The sequence below is a fragment of the Apteryx mantelli genome, chromosome 16 (genome assembly GCF_036417845.1).
Source record: "Apteryx mantelli isolate bAptMan1 chromosome 16, bAptMan1.hap1, whole genome shotgun sequence".
Lineage (NCBI taxonomy): Eukaryota > Metazoa > Chordata > Aves > Apterygiformes > Apterygidae > Apteryx > Apteryx mantelli.
This window is the reverse complement of record NC_089993.1, coordinates 10,928,807-10,946,274: the sequence shown is the minus strand read 5'-3', so window position 1 is coordinate 10,946,274 and position 17,468 is coordinate 10,928,807. Positions and strand designations below refer to the sequence as shown.

Below are 17,468 nucleotides of genomic sequence, written 5' to 3'. Positions count from 1 at the left end.
TCTGACATTATGAAAAGCCAGAAGCACCAAATGGCTACAGAAACTCCTTTGGTGGTTTGGCACTTACTCAACTCCCCTGAAAAACCGACAAGAAACTTTACACGCCCTGTACATGACTGGGCCCCAGGGTGCTGAACCGTGTCTCTTCTACAGTAGCTGCAGCTTAAAAATACTCAGCACCTGAGGGAGATGTTCTGGGGTACCTTACAGAGCACGCAGAAGTCACTCCCACCCTCTTGGGCTTTCTTACTTTACAGGCACTGAGGGTGAGCAGCTTGTTTAAGCAATTCACATCCTTCTCCTTTGCATGATTGACTATGGCTGGGTAAGAACTGGCTTGGACAACGCAGGAGTAAGTGCAGTCAGGCCTCAGAGACCGCTGATACTGGTGACTGGAGAGCATCAACTCGGCAGCTTACATCCACCTACAATGCTGGCCATGTGGTTAGCGGATACCTGGTCCTGCTCGTATAGCAGAGCACTAAAACACTTCTGCCAGTTTCTAAATTCCACACTCTACGTGTTTTTGCAACAAAGGGTCGCTATTTTTTTTTTAAATAAAACTGAAGTGTCCAAAAGATGTTTCTCTTCCTCTTTCCATGCAATTTTCTGCTCTATGGCCATGGCAGCTCCGAGTCAATTAAAAACAGCAATTGTAAAATGTTTTTGCATTTATAATTGAGGTCAGGTTTTCCCGCCTCTGAGTTTAAGACAAGGACAACAGATAAGAGGCAAATTTGCCTCTTATTCTAGAAGACTTCTACACAGAATGTTTTCAGTTAACTACAACTTTAAGAGAAAGTAGAATGGAAGTCATGTGCTGTGACAATACAGTGGGTATTTAAATACCTTTTCTCCTATTTCTGTTCTGTCTCCCGAAGGAAGAATCTCTATATCAGGCAGAAGTGCACAAGCCTCAATCACACACTTATACCGGCTCTCATTTTTCTCCCTTCCAAAGATAATGTTGTCTTCCAGAGTCGCATTTTGGACCCAGGCTTGCTGAGGAACATAGGCTACTGAGCCCTGCAAGAAAAATGAAGTCACTCACTCAGCACTCTAGCCTAATTGCACTTGAAGTCAAAGCAGGGCAGGGCTTTGTGAGGCAGCTAGCGCTAAGCACCTTACAAACTGCCCGTGGTCATTTCTGAACCACATGGACAAAGCCAGCTCTTGGGGTATTGCCTCCTCCAATATGTTATTTATACTCCCCCTCTACAAGTGAATGTAGCAAAGCAGGCTGGTGGAAAATAAAAGACTTCAAACAACTTCTCTAACATAAACTTGGAGGGAACATTTGTTTAGAGAATATGTTTGCACAATTACTGAATGTCAAAAGTCATTAAGGCTTTGCTCTTTCATATAGTTATAAATTACATTCTGTGTAAAACAATTTAATCTGGAATGCAAGTGTGTTTAACAAATGCACCCCTGCCAAGAGATTTCTACAGAAAGTAGGGGAAGTAGCTATTATGTAATAAGTCCCTTCAAAAGAATGGACTGGGTTCCTGTAAAGTATTTTGCTTTGAAGAATAGTTCTGCCTCCCCTTTCTGCACAAATAATTAGTGCTTCAGTTCTCATCACTTAATATTTCCAGACAATTCTGGAGGTGACCAAATGTGCATTTTTTTCTACACAATATGTTAATTTATTTTGTTCTTAAAACAATTCTCTTTCCATACATTAAAGCAGCAGCAAAATTCAAAACAAAGAATTTTTTTCCTTTCTTTCCAGGCCGCTTTTGATCTGCAAGCTCTGTACAACTTTGGTGTCCAAGAAAGTACAAGCTACAACAGCAACTTTTCCCATGCTTGGGCATTTTTTGTGTGTCCTCTCTCCTTGCAATTCTCTGACATCTAAGAAGGTACAAACTAATACTGCACTTCTTCCTGCTGGGGTATATATTTTATAGGGTCTCTCTATCCCATAGCTGGCTGCCTACAAGACTCACCAGAATACTTATTTTTGAGACCTTCATCATTCTGTCTGAAACCAACAGATTTAGAAATTATGAGGTCAAGGCTGAACAGACAGAATTACACAGAGCACAGGTTGAGGCATAAACATGGTTTACCAGGAAAACAGGTTAAAAATGAGTTCATCTGGAAGGCTGTTTCTTGCCCTCTTCACACCACCTGCAAGTCCACAATCCCTTCAGAAATACCCACAAGCAGCTGAACAATTCTCCAAGCACATCACACCTTGACAACCACGCAGCCTTCCTTTTTGTCCATCTCCCCTAGTAGTGCAGACAACAGTGACGACTTTCCACAGCCAACTTGACCAACAACAGCTATCAGGGAGCCTTCAGGAACAGTGAAGTTAATGCTGAAATAAAGTGCACATAATTCCACTTTACTTGCTGGCACATCCCAGTACCAGATAGTCTACCTGGAACAGCCCATATAATGCCAGATACAATGTGGACACCCATTGCAAATGCTGACAACAACATAGGAACTTTTTTTTTTTTTTTTTTTTTTTTTAAACAAACACTTGGAAAATGCAAACCCCTTGTTCAGAAAGCATCCACCTCTACTTACACTTAGGGAATAGCATCTTAACAAAAAACAAACACCCAACAACATACAGCACTGCTTACACAGCACTGCAAATACATAAGGATCCTTTTCAAACAGCCTCCTTGTCCCAAAGGATTTGCAATTTAAGACCCAGTGAGCAGCAGCCAAAATTAAGGGAGGTGACAGGGCACAGGGAAGACACTGTTTCTAGCTACATCACTCCAGTTCCTTTATTATTAGTACTGTGTGAATTTGGAGGCTTTATAAGGGTTCTTCACTGTTTTTATCCAGTACTGGAACTAAGGAGGGCTACAGGTCTGAGAAGGTAGGATTTTAAAGGGAAGACTGAAGATATGGTGCAAGCATGAAGGACTAGGGATAATGAGGAGAGGACAATCTGGCTGCATCCTCTAGATGGAGCTCATCCCCTCTGCAGCCTGGAGCAAGAGCTTGAAATCTTTGAAGCTTTCTCTCCTCCCATTACGCCTCTTGCTACTCCCCCCCTCACCTTCCAAATGCAACATACTTTCTAAATGCCTCTAGTTCATGGAACCCCTGGTTTAAAATATATATATATAGAACAAATGTATTTGTCTTCATGTTCCTTTAAGGCAACAAGCCCTTCAACATATAGACTTTATAATTTAAATACAGATCATTTATGATGCAGCAACATTACAAGGCTAGAACAAAGGGTACCAATTCTTACCTGTTCAGTGAAGGAGGATCACTTTTGGACCAACTAAATGTTGCATTCTTTACAATAATGCTTCCTTCCACTGGCAAATAGAAAAGACATATTTATACAAGTGCCAATATAAGCAGCTGAACTGTATGTTCTGGATCATGCCACAGAAGTAAATCTAAGCACACAGAGGCACACATTTAAAGCTATTTTTGTAACAGAACTCCAGCAACCTGCTGCTTATCAACAGCTTGTGTTCTGCTTTGAATTTACCAAAACGGCAGAGGTTCTGAGATTACACTTATTCTGTAACCAGGAGGTATGTGAGTATCAAGGACACAGAGATACAGACTGATTCAGCTGCCCCCTCCTTTATCCAGCAACTCCTCTGCAGCACTGCAAAGTCACTCAAGAAGCCAGCAGCCTTAATCTGACTTGTGATTCAAGCAAATCATCAGCTAAACTGCCGCTTTCATCTGCAAAGCTGAGTTATCACAATAATGGCAGGACAAAAGAAATCAAACTACCAAATAAAACAACTTTGACCAGAAATGCAGTTCAGTGAAATGTTGCACAGTACTAGCATATTTCGAGTTTTACAAGGACAACTTAAAATATACCACTCCTAATACAACCAAATAGGCAATAAATACTTAGCCTTGATAAATTTTTACATTAACATGTAAATACTAGCCATTTTGAACAAAATTTATTTTCAAAACCCCACTGAAGATTTGTGAGTCAACTACTCATGGTTACCAGCTGAGAAAAAGGAAGAGATGTTCTCAAAAGGAAGATGGGAGAAGGAAAGAGAGAGCGAAGGTGACCTGCTTACAGGACAGCCAAGTGACTGAAATGACACAGAGCTCAACTAATTGTGTGAGAGGAAGGGACAGGGATTTTACTATCTTTATTAAAAGGAAGTAAGAAAAATCATTTAGAAGTGACAGAAATAGTTAAAAGAAAGTCAAGCTTTATTTTGCAAGAAAGGGGCATTAGCTTTTCAGTAAACCCTGCACTCAGAAGACATTCAGATGCAATGTAAAACTTACATGCTCATCAACCTCCTGAAGGGCGCTCTCTAACTGGACTGGCAACATTATGCTCAGTACAGCCAGCTATGAGGTTCTTTGCATAAACAAAGTGGAGTCATTTGCCAGTGCTGAGACTTATCCTTTTTCTTTCAGGGGTGCTGAAGTGTTACACGATCATTCTTCTCCAAAGTGTTGGGTTTGGGCACAGCATTAGTTACCCTCTGGCTTCCACTGCTACGTGGAAAGCTATTCAACTATCTACAGATTTCTCCTGGGTACACTTAAAACAGTCTAAGAAGTTATTTATTTTTTAAAAGTGACCATCTGTATCTGGATGCAACTGTTCTAAAGTTTGGACACAGGAGCTCAAGAAGGGAGAGAGGAGGTAGAAATACAAAATTCTCATTTTACAAATTCCCTTCTCTGCTGTCTAGCTGAAATTAATCAATCAAATCTAACAAAATGCAGTAATTTGTTACAGAAAGCAAAACACTGCAGACACCCCAAACCTACATACATTAATTTTCAACACCAAAAGAAACTCACCATCTCTAACGGGACCCCTGATTATGCTGTCAGGATCTAATTCTTCATGAGAGAGGAACACCCTGAGGCGCTTCAATGAGACACTGGCCTACATGGGAAAAGGATGGAAAACTATCTTATACTTTGCTCATTATATTTAAGAGTTTCTAGTTTTATACCACATATACATTATATTATTATTATGCACTTCCAAACCCTCCTTAAAGCCAGTATGTAGTTTCTTGGATAGTCACCAAATCGGCATTTCTCAAAACAGAAAAAATATGACTGATTTCGGGAACACCCATCCACCATAACCAGGATTGATAATTTTGCTTGTAGAGCACTTCACACACACAAAAAGCAAAGCTTCTTTCTGAGATGGCTGAACTTGACCCATGGACATTCTCTAAACACAGGAATGCAGTGTTTTCATCTAGTGCCTGTTTCTGCACAGAAAAGCCCGTTAATGACAAAAGTCTTACTTCTACTATGCTGCTGATAACCATAGGAAGAATGTTCAATGGAAACCTGAGGATGTTGAATAACGCTAGCGATACAAATGCCTTCTGAGCATCCAAGATGTTGTTCTTGTCTATCGTTACATACACAGCAAACGTGGACAAGGCAACCTGAAACACAAAGTATAATGCTCACAGTTAAAGTAACCTTTTTTAAACCATTAACTCAGGAGCCATACAGTCAGAGCACTGGAATGAGAGGTCTCCAAATCAATCAAGGAAAGAAGAATGTTCTGATAACTTCCTCATTTCTGATAACACTTCTTGCAAAACAAACAGTTGATTTAAACTGTATTGTTGCAAAAAGAATTTGATGGCGCCTCTTGGAAAACTTTGAGGAAGCGTCACCTGCTCACTTTCTTCATATGGCAAGGGTGAAGCCACAAGTGTCCCAGGCTACGTGTGGTCACACTGCTGGAAGGGGAGGAGAGGAATGATCACTGGTCTTTTCTTTCTGCTCTTTCAGTTACAAGTCATTCCACTGTATCAGATATTGGATCAGTAACAAAGATAGGCAGACTGAAGAGTTATAAATAGTCCGGTGCTGGCCCATTTCACATTTTGTAGGGACTACCACAATCCTGGGTTTCAAAGCACAACCGCCTGCATCACAGGGGGATTGTTTTCTAAGAAGTTAGAAACATCACTGCATTATGAAAAGAGTTTCATAATGCCCAAACAGTTCACAACAGAAAAGCTTAAGAGCCATCTTCTGAACAAGCAAACGACATTAAACTGTTGGTGTCAGTCATAATGTATAAAAATACAAAAAAAAAGCTTTCTACAATTTAAAAAGCATACAGAATTTGTTGATCAATAAGTAAAGCCCCCCCCCAAAAAAAGTACAGCCCTTTGCAATCATGCCAAATATTCATTTTCACATCCATCCTCTCCACAGTGTTTTCTTCCATGGTTACATCACTCACACCTTAGCGTATCACAAGATCCAGTAACTCTTTCTGTCACTGCCACTTACAACAAGTCAAGGTGGGCTGAGCATTCCCATTCCCCCTCCCTCAAAACTTGAAACAATTAGCTCAAGTGTCAAAAGTACAGTCTCACCTAAGCACAGTATCCATTGAAGACAACAGTATTTCTGTTAAAAACCTATCTGATCTCTGTGAAGGCATGTACTGTTCTTCTTACGGCTGCTGACTCAGCTGTGCCTGGTACAGTAGCTTGTTTGTACAATCCTTTATTTGGACAACCCTATCCCAGGGAAAAAAACCCTCCCACAGAGATGAAAAACAAGAAAGAGTCCAAAAAATAACCTTAGAAGCAGCATGTCTGCACTCTTGTATTACAGAATCACACAGAATCACAGAATGGTTGAGGTTGGAAGGGACTTCTGGAGATCATCTAAGCCCAACCCCCCTGCCAGCAATTAGTCTGAAACACACTCTTACCAGCACACACAGCAGTAGGGGAGGTATCACACAATTAATAGCTTCCAGACACCATTAATAAACAATGTTTTAAAGAACTCTGGTCATGGAAACAAACAGGAAAAGGAGGAGAGGAAATAAGGAATTTTACATGTCAAAAACACTTTCAGGCAGGCACATGCAATAATTCTTTAATCAGAAGCTTAGAAGAGTATGTACTAAAGAATGAAAATCTGGGAAACAGGACGTTGAACCACAGCCATGCCCTTTGGGCTATACTGATCTGCTCCAGCAGCAAGCCTCCTAAGGTGTAGGACCATTGCATGGAGCTATTCATTACAAGCACTCATCTTCTCAGTCTCTGCAGAACAGTATTGAAGAGTCCACCTGCAGAGTTTTATTTAGAAACTTCATTTAATAATGTATTTATGTTAAAACCATCTCAGACCTCTTTTAGAAAAACATTCGCTTAAGAACGCGGCTGATCTTTCCTATACAGGGCACTGATCTTCTGCCTTTCATCATGCCCAAAACATAATGTAAACATTAACAGCATTTGGAAGGAAGGAATCTGAGACTGGAAAGTACACTTAAACACCTCCAACTGGAACAGCACATATTTTATCCTAATGTAGTCATGGTTTTTATTTGCTTCTGCAGACAAGAACAATTGCCCCTTGTTCTAACAGGGTCAAAAGCAATTTTAATGTGATCTCACCCCTCTCTCCCTTTTACTGGTTTAAATGTAAGCTAACCACAAACACAGCAGAGATGTTTCACATATTAAAAATTTTTGTTTTAAATAGGAATTTAAAATAATCCTAGGGTACGCAATGGCTTTACCTCTCCATATTGTTCATAAATAGATGTAGGGAGAACCGAAGACCTGAAGCATGCCTGGTGCACAATGTTCTCTTTGATCAAGGACTCTTGTTCAAGAACCTGCTTCTTTCACAAAGATGCAGATATAGTAAGGTAAGTTTTATTCTATTGTCAGCCACAGATACCATCTGGAGGGCGCTGCATGCATTAGTAACCTCTTCTTAATGTTCTAACAGTACATTTAAACCAAGGACCCTCAAGTACACCAGCAAAAATAGAGATCTGGGTTTTAGGGGTGGTTTTTTTTTCATGTGTTTCTTTAATTCAGTCATTAACTTCTAGGATACATCCAATTTGCATGTTACTAAGATCCAGAGAAAACAGAAGTGCTCTTTTACAGAGCGCTGAAAGTGCAAATGCTCAATTTCCCGTTGCTGTGGAGGACATACAGACCTTTCCACTAATTAAAAAACAAAAACAAAACAAGTTGTTAAGCATCGCTTTGGAAAGCATTATCCCAAACAGGAAGACAGGCTTCCAAATTTGTTTCACTTACCAGAAAAGGAGCACAGACCCATGTAAAGGTAGCCATTGCAGCAAGGTAAGCAGATTTTTTTAGGACTTTCAGCTCTTCCTGTCTGATCTCTAATACCTTCTCTCTGAAGGCTAATTCCCAGGCATAAAGTTTCAGCACTTTAATTCCATTGAGAATTTCATTCATCAGCTTAATTCTATTGTCTTTGCTCTTCATTTGAGCCACCTAAAAGAAATATTGCAATAAATAATTAGCAGGCCACAACACTTGGCAGACCCACAAAGTTCTCAGCTTTGTGCTTTGCCATAGCAAAATTAACCTCATTATTGTCAGAAGCTTACTGGCTTCCCAAAGCAGGAAAGCTGAGGTGCTATCTGAACAAACAAATACACAGAATTAACAAGATGTTTTATGCTAGTTAAAAGAATGCTTCATACAATTTAAAATTTGAATCAAGTTCAAAATAATTGTGGCACTGGTGTAAGTGTGATTAATGCTGCACCAGAAAGCCCTAGGACTCAGGCTCCTCTTAGGTACAAAGCACAGTTAAAAAAAATAATAAAACACTGTAATCAAGTTTCATTGACACGCAGTTTATGTCTAACCCTAGACCAAACTTGTTTTTGCTTAATCTTCAGCACTATCAACAGCTTTCTGAAGATGGCCTAAGGCAAAGCTTTCTATTCAGCAGTAAGAAGAGTCTACTGTGAGGAAGGGAACTTTTGAAGAAAGTATCTTAACAAGGGCTGTGCAAAGGTGAAAGCATGTTCAGGGTCAGCACAAGAGAGGGTTAGCAGACTGCCTCGGTACGGCTATCCCGGACAGCTGGTTTATGAGGCAGCGTGGCTGCGACAGGCTAGCTATTCCTACTTCTCCAGTGTAGGAACCAAATGCTGTCAAATATTCTGATGAACAACTAGATCTAAAAGGCTTCAGTCCTTCTAACACAAGAAAATCCCACACAAACAAAAAAAACCCAACCAATCAACCAAACAAACAAACCCTTCTCTGACAGGACTCTGACAGTTCAGCTATCAGTGAAGTCTGTACCAGAAGGCCCGCAGTGGGGTTGTGAAGGTAGTTTTTATAATACAACACTCAGGTGTTCGAGCTTAGGTTTATATATGTGCTCCCTCAGCACATATATCCACTCAGGACCAAGAAAAGCCAGCAATCGAGGATCCTTCCCTCTTCCTCCCACCAGGAAGAAAAACAATAACCCGCCAACACTGCAAACACCATACTGGAAATGTAAATATTTTGCTCATTTTAAGGCTCATTAGGCAGACAATAGCCCAGGTGTGCACCCAAGCTCTTAAGCAGCGAGTTAAATACTAAATTATTCCCATTCCATCATCAGGCATTACATGAAGGTGGCTAGATAGCTACCTTAATGATACAAAAATTTTGTGGTAGTAACACTATGCATAGATACGCTGTAAGGCTGAAAAATAAGCTAGTTCAGGTTATTTTGCATATGCAATGTCTCTAGCCTTTCTTTTCCTTCAATTTTTAAGTAGAAAAAGTGACAACAAATTTGGTGGGGGCAGGGGAGGGGCAGGAAAGCTTTAACACTTAGGAGCAAACAGGTCAGAGAACAGTATATGTTTCTTAAAAACCCTGCATCACAAATATAAAGCTTCCTACCTGATAGGTTTTTGTCTTCATTGCCATCACAGCATTTACTGGAACCAGAAGAATCATGACAGCCACACCTGCCAGCACAGATGGACCTAAATTCTGAAGAGAAAAATACTTGCTTGTAAACTTGTATCCACATAAACACCCAAACTCATTTTTTAAGATCTTGGGTCAAGCACATGCATGTGCTTCAGAAAAGCATTCTGAAATAGCTTTTAAACCCCTTCTTCCCTTTCCAAGGGCAGCTGTGGGGAGGAAGACAGAGGTCAAACAGGAACTTGGGTTTACGTGCTTTGATTTTTGAAACTTAGAGATACATACATAGTCTCCATACAGAGAGCTGTATATGGATATCTATATATATCTATATATATCTATAGATGCACATATACAAAGATCTTTTAACATTTCTCAGTTTTTGCTCATTTGTCTTTCTTCTGGAGTAGAGATCCATGCAGGGAATGACCAACTTCTTGGGGAACTGCATTCCCTGACTGAAAGTGAGGACTGGGAAGAGTCAGCCTGGTGGCTGTCTGGAGCAGAAACAGCATGCACCTGTCATACAACGATCTCAGAGCGCGGAACCAGTAGGATCACTTTTAAGTCAAGCGACAAAGGAGGTAACTTTGGGTATCGCAGCACCTACTATAGTAGCCCCCGCCTGCACCTTCCCCCACACGCACTCAGACATGTCAGTACAGCTGTTTATAGAAGTGATTTGGTTTAAACAGTAAGTTATTTTAAAACCAAGATCATGTCTTCCATCCAATTCCCCATGCGGCACTACAAAGACTTGCACCAGCACAACCAAGAGAATGGTGCAAGGACAAGGAACAGGAGGAACTGCCTGAGCTAGCCCTAGAAGAGGGGGGAAAAAAGAAAGGCACATCAAAATACAAGTTCATTTCTGTGCAGAAGCAGTATATGCAGTATAGAGCCCGGGCTTGCAAACTGAGAGCCTCCTACCTTCCTTCTCGATGGCAATGACAAAAGTAGCTCTAAATGGCTTCTGAATAAACAGCATATTCACTCCACACTGCTGTAAACCCACCAGTGGTCTAAACAACCGCTCTCTGAAGTCATGACCCCAGGAAGCCGCAAGTCAAAACATGAAACTACATACATGATACTCACTTGCCACAGTAAGTACAGCGCTAATATCACCTGCAGAGGTGCAGACCATATCATGTTTATATAGGTAACCAAGTCCATGAATCTCTGAGCATCCACAGACATTAGATTCACAATCTCACCCACAGTAGAAGTCCTTCTGGCAGAATTTGTGATAACTAGTGCCTAGGTGTGGATTAAAAGTAAAACAGCATGGGGGAGAAGAGAGGGAAAAAAAGAAAAAAAAGCTTATTGATTTGCATTTTGTCCACGGAATTGAAATTGCTTTACAAAGCTTCATCTTTAAAATTACAAGCAATGCTTTTCATGCATCAGATTCCAGTTACCCTGCACATCTTACAAATACAAGCTGTGTAGTTTGAAGCAAGTTGTTGGGGTTAAACAGAGAGCTAAAAATGACATGAAAGTCTGATTTTTTTTTTTTTTTTTTTTTTTTTTTAAAGGTGTAAGAAGAACCACCACAGCTTTCTAGAAATGTTCCAGCCCATTTCCAGGATGAAGTGGTGCTGCCTGTTAAGTCACTAATGAAGCTGTAGATGTAGATCTATCTCAACTTCTGCACAAATGGAAACAGTTTTACCCCTCATTAAAATAAGAAGAGGTTTCTTGTTTGTAGGTGGGTAGAAAAAGGTGCCTGAACTTCAAATAGTAAATTAGAAAGTTGCTCTATCTTCAAGGTTTCTTTAAGTTAGATACTCCTTTACCTTAACTATTAAGAGTTAGGAATCAGTCCAGCAGAGTCTCCTAACTGCTTTAATTATTCAAATTTAATCAGTGCAATCGCACAGCCACAGAGCCATATTATCATATATTTAAAGAAACACCTACCTTTCGATAGATTACACCAACAATAGCTGTTTTGAGCCTCATTCCAGTGACAAAGCAAATATGAAAATACTGGTGCAGAATCAGTGTCTGAAGACAGGCACAAACAAACAGTAGCCCTGTATAAAAGTAGCCTTGCCAATTTGGAGCACCTTTGTCATTTACAAAGTTGATTAGCAATCTGTGAAGAGAGGAATTAGCTGTCTTGATATACGCAAAGCAAAAATAATAATAATAATAATCAGGGTTACAACTATAGATTATTTCAAACACAGTATTGCTCGTGCAACCACACAAAGTACCAAACTGAAACAAAACATTCAAGCAAACTTCTCAGAAACTGGAGATCCCTTTATACCAGCACACATCCTTCCCTCCTTCTAACAACTTACTGCTGTAAAACATATAAAAAGTATTATATACTTTATATTTACAGTATTATCTTACTATACTGCCTGGCCTTCCTAGTGCTGGAAAGGAAGCTGGTAAGTCAAACAGTTAATGTATGATTGTTATCATTTGAAAACCAATGGATCAAAATCATTTGTGTGCATGCTCTCTCACTTGCAAGAGAGCTCTTCCCAATTGACATAGCCAGAGGTCAAGCAGCTTGGTGACTGACTGAAATATCAATGTATGTAAAATTCTGTCCAAGTTCTTTTTAATTGAATAATAAAGAGTTTAACTCTTACTTCAGAATTTCTGGGCCTGCAAACATCAAGAGATCATGCGCAGCTTTAAACAGGAAGCTCATGAGGAAATATGGTCCAAAAGTTTTATATAACACCTTGAATAAAGATGCCTCAGAGTTCCTCCGAGTTGGTTTTATAATCAAAGCTTCAGCCTCTTCTGTCACATCACCATTTGAGTCATTTGATTTTTGCTGCTTTTTGGGCAGGTACAGCATGTTTAACGGTTGCCTGAAATAAGAATTAAAATACATTGTAAGTATATAACATAGCCTTTATTCAGGCATGAAGCCAGCTGGAAGAATGCATAATATCCAAGCGAGATGTTTACTTCAACTCTAGCTACAAAACGGTTAACAATTTCTGATGTTAGCCAACACAACGGACTGTACCTCTGACATCATCCCTCGTTTTAGCAACTACAAGTGTCCTAGCAATAGGGATGGCAGTCTACTGCCCTTCTCAATGGTTTAACTCAGGATTTTACTGTCAATCAACCATCTCCTTTTAATCATACAATCACAGCTACCTGAACCGGCCCTTCAAAAATGGTCGTCTTTGTACAGGTAGATAATATTCCTGGAGAATGTCTCCTACAGCTCTATACAGGGGAATGAGGAACAGGGCCTTAATTTGTATTAAGCTCAAAGAGCAAAGGATGTTATGATTCTACTTCCCAGTATGCTGAACCTTCATCAAAATCATGCCTTCACTGTACCACAGGATTTAAAAGTTTCCAGTCAGAGTTATGCCAAGTTATCCCTAATGAGCTGAACACATCCATTTCACGTGTCTGGTTTATGCCAAACTGAACACTTCTGAACTTCTGAGGACAAGTTGTGTGTAAAAAAATACCGTGTAAGCAAGAAAGCACTCTGCCATCAATGAAAAGGTATTTCGGTTTGCTGCAATAAAGGATGATGAAAGCAGGATGGAAACTGAAGGCATGCAGTCCTAATTTTAGTTAACTCGCTTAGATGTCCAGGCTCCAATATAGCCAAAGGAAAGAAAGAAACTCACTTTTACACCCTGAACAGCCCCTTCAGAGGCTCCACTTACTGTAGAGGGAGCCCAAGCTCTTAAATTACGTGGCTGAAGTTCAACTGTGTGAAGACTCCCTCCCAGCCTTGACTAACAAGCCACACATCAAAAATTACAATAATCCACTTTGTACTATGAAAGACTAAGGGAAAGCTGATGCAGCTCTTCATAAAAACATGCACATGCCACTTGTTCCTATTCTCAATGCATTTGAGAAACCCAGAGCTGCTGCTTGGGCCCTATAGAGGCAAGCTTGAAAACATATGACAAACACCTCTAAATGGAGGCTGAGGACCTTCAGCTTTTGAACCTCAACATCTCCAAGGCACTGCTAGCCAAGTGGAGCCCCCACACTCTTTACAACGTTTTGCTGTGCAGGGCTCCTGCAGCACCCTGTGCAGAGTCCAGAGGGACACAGAGGAACTGAGCTGATGGGCCTGAAGCACCAGCCAGCTTCACCTTCCCCAGTATTCCACAGCACACACGTTCACAGCTATTTCCACTTTCTTATCGTTTTAGGAATACACATAAAATTCAAATATTTTAACAAAAGGACTTCTGACTAATTAGTTTTCAGTTCTATTAACTAAAACTTTAAATTTATCACTGATAAGATAACCGAACTTACCTCTTTGTCTTTGCACACTCTTTTGCCCAGTTCCTTGCCAAACCTGGCACTATCTCCTCAGACAAGTCCTCTTTATTTAACGACCACAAATCCTTGGCTTCCAAAGGTGTACGATAACCCTGAATCATCAACCTATATTAGAAAGAATCAGCACTGTGTATTTCAGAATACCAGAGATTCACACGCTGTAAGACAGCGGTCCTTACATCCACCCCCAAAACGGAGCCAGCTCTTCGCAAAAATGCACGCAAGAACTAGTACCTGTAGCAACACAGGACTGGATGCTGAAAAGCTTAGGTATGCACATCCTCCTGCCCTTTACTGTGAGAATTAGCCATCAAGGATTCTGAATCACTGAATTTAAATTTTGGTGAGAATACAAGAAAGGATGAAGTGATCGCATTTGAAAGTCAGCTAGGCAATTAATGCTCCCATGCTTACCAAGCTGCAGAATCTTTATTAGCCTTTAATTTTACAAAGCAATTCCTTTCATCTAGCTTTCTGTTGAAACTCTGGCCAAGTACCAACCACAACAGTATGACTAATACTATTTTATAGGTTTTTTTGTTTTAATTCGCAACACCTGTGTTACAATCAAGTCATATGGCATAACAAAAGATAAGTTAATGAAACAAAAAAGAACATACTGAACAAAAAGAGCTATCAGTTTCAAATACCTCAATTTCTACCCTCTTCTATTTCTTTAGCAAAATGATACTTTGATTACATTCTTTTAGCAAGCATACTAAATACACACCTTTAGCAAAATTCAAAATTGCAAAGGAAATAATAAAGATTAATTTAAAAAATTAATCTATTTACAAAACAAAGTGATTACTGCTGATTTAACTCACAGAGTGGAATTCTAAAACACTATCTGATTTTAACTGTCTCTTTATGTAGCATCTTGTTCTTACCCAGTGATCCACCAGAATGTGATTCTGGAGAGGAAAGAAGCACTGGACTCTGGACATGGATTCTATGGAAGAGAAAAATAGATCAGCCTACATACAACATGACTGATATAGGGACAAAAAAAACCAAACCAAAGCAAAAAGATGCTTTTGAAATTCCTTTTGTTTACAATTTTTTCACATTACTAAACTAGCCCTTGTTGCTATAGAGAATTTGGGTGGAAAACACAGATAAAGACACAGCTTTAGGGCTGTCAGCAGAGTAGCCCACTGGGACACACAAAGAGCAGTGCTCCTTTTCAATAATTTAACAAATAGTTGAGAGAAGTTTTATAAGACATGGCGCTCCAGACAATCTCTCAAAATGTCAATCAATGCCTACCTATCGATGCAAGATATGCTATCATGTGAGAGCTTAAATATAGTAATTGGGTAGAGTTAGAGACACAAATGAAGAATTCAGCTCTACTGCTCTGCTAGTTAAGTGCCACCATGCCATCAAAACACACACACACAAATAAAAAACAACATTCATCAACTCCATAAAAACATCCAAAAAAACCACCCCAAAACAACCACCACCACCACCAGTCCCTCACCCATCAATAAGCATGGGAAACCTAAGTACCCAAGCCTGCACCAAGGTAGGCACCTAGCTCTTGTTCTACATCCAAAACAACAGCTGTCTTTTTTAATCACTCTTCTGGGTATCATCCTCTCCCAACTCTTCTCCCAACAGAAAAAAGCAGTCATCAGACTGTGGCTATTTTATTTTCAGTGTAAATTACCTGCCTGTATAAATACCAGGCTGCTTTGTTACTCCTATAAAAGCACAAATTGACTGGCTTTTTAGAACCATAAATAAATTAGTATATTGCCTTTATCCCAATACAACCAGAGACTGACAAATGAAATAAAATCAAAATTAAAGAAAGAAACTTGTGTATTGAAAAAAAAAAAAAAAAGATAAGAGAGTTACTAAAGTTGGATTTATGCTTGGCTCTACTCTGCAATCAAATGAAATCCCAAGAAGATTTCTGATTTTTTTTCCTATTATTTTCTCTATATTTTTTTTAAATTTTAAATGACTTGAAAAAAGTAATCTGGATGGATTAAAATATTGAAAGGAACATTGGAAGAGTTTCAAAGGCACTAAAGGTGATTTATTTGCAAAATTCCAGTAGAGATTTCTCTCTCCCTCTTTCACTGGTCTGATCAGCATTTAAGGAATGCAAAAAACAACCACTTCTTGGGCATACAAACCACTGTTTTTATCACAAACTATCATAGGAGTGATACAGGTACTTCCATCTACGAAAGTCACTACACATAATTAGATTACTGAAGTGAAAACAGCCAGAGCCAAGTTTTTTCAAGATTTGCATTTTTCAACGCATGTTTGCATAACTCAGCTTTTCCATTAAGCTGTATTTTGAAGTGTGTTGTAATCAAGCTACATGAAGCAGATTTCTGCATTTCCTCTCCTCTTCACATGACTATTTATTTATTTATATATTTATTTTACCTTGGTAGGGAAAAATGAGAGCCTGCATGAGACTTTTTTTTGGAAAGGGCTAAAAATTCAACATTTCCAAAGTATTTAAGCACTTGTAGCAAAACAATTGCAAGAAACTGAAACACAGTGGCTTAATGAATAAAGAAAAGTTTTTAAAAGTAACTTGGAGAAGCTACAAGAAAATAAATATGTAAATAAAAAAATTATTTTTAGCCTGTAGCCACTTCAGCATTCCTACCACACAGAAAATTTCTGCTTTGGCTAATACAGAGAAGAGAACACTTTCTACTTCAGGAAAATTTCAAGATATACTGAGCTTTCCAGAAAGTGCATTTTTTCCTATTTACTTTTTTAGATGGAAACTCTGGATTAAAACAGTCAACTAGTTCTTGTATTACCAAAAACTGGACTTCATTTGTCAAAAAAAAAAAAAAAGAAAAGGAAAAAAGTATTATGTTGTTTGTGTAAGATTGATTGTGTAACAGCTACATATTTCACTTCATCAAAAATAGCATTATTTTAAAATACTAAAGAACTATTAATCCTGACATTCATGCCAGATAGAATAAAGACCGTTCAACTGAACATGAGTGTTACAATTGAAGTTGTAACAGATCTGGACTTACATGATGCAAGCAAAGTAAAAATAAGAGACAACACACGTTAACTGATTTGTATAAACAGCATCTATCTACATCTCAGAAATTTCACTGATATTGTGTATTTACTTCAGCTAAAAGATAAAGACTTTACTTAAAACTTATGGGGTTTTTTTGAAAATGCTTCTCAGAAGGAAATAAAGCTGAATTTTATAATGACTATAATTATTTGTTTTGTATATTTTCTATTAAAACATTCAAACAAACACACCACCCATGAAAATAGTTTATATTTTCTCTCTGCCCTGTTTCACAGAGACAGAACACAAAAACAAACCAGTGTGTGCTCAAAGCATCTTGTAATTATTGTAACTGTGATCAAAGCAGAAAAGGTTTCCATAAATCCACAGTACCCATTCAAATACGTTTCATCCCTGAATGAGATGAAAGGAAC

General features: G+C 39.0%; 1 protein-coding gene across 3 annotated transcripts in view; it reads right to left on the bottom strand.

Annotated features, from left to right (window-relative positions):
- The window catches only part of ABCC1 (ATP binding cassette subfamily C member 1 (ABCC1 blood group)), a 57,611-nt gene that overhangs the window by 20,962 nt on the left and 19,181 nt on the right, over window positions 1-17,468 (bottom strand). For all 3 annotated transcript variants that reach the window (XM_067306078.1, XM_067306080.1, XM_067306079.1), the window contains exons 6-17: window positions 14,903-14,964; window positions 13,986-14,117; window positions 12,320-12,547; window positions 11,631-11,808; window positions 10,806-10,967; window positions 9,678-9,770; window positions 8,052-8,255; window positions 5,253-5,399; window positions 4,789-4,876; window positions 3,233-3,302; window positions 2,203-2,329; window positions 850-1,026 (exon numbers count right to left, since the gene is read on the bottom strand). In XM_067306078.1, coding sequence (XP_067162179.1) covers window positions 850-1,026; window positions 2,203-2,329; window positions 3,233-3,302; window positions 4,789-4,876; window positions 5,253-5,399; window positions 8,052-8,255; window positions 9,678-9,770; window positions 10,806-10,967; window positions 11,631-11,808; window positions 12,320-12,547; window positions 13,986-14,117; window positions 14,903-14,964 — 1,668 coding nt within the window. The remainder of the gene's footprint in view (window positions 1-849; window positions 1,027-2,202; window positions 2,330-3,232; window positions 3,303-4,788; window positions 4,877-5,252; window positions 5,400-8,051; window positions 8,256-9,677; window positions 9,771-10,805; window positions 10,968-11,630; window positions 11,809-12,319; window positions 12,548-13,985; window positions 14,118-14,902; window positions 14,965-17,468) is intronic.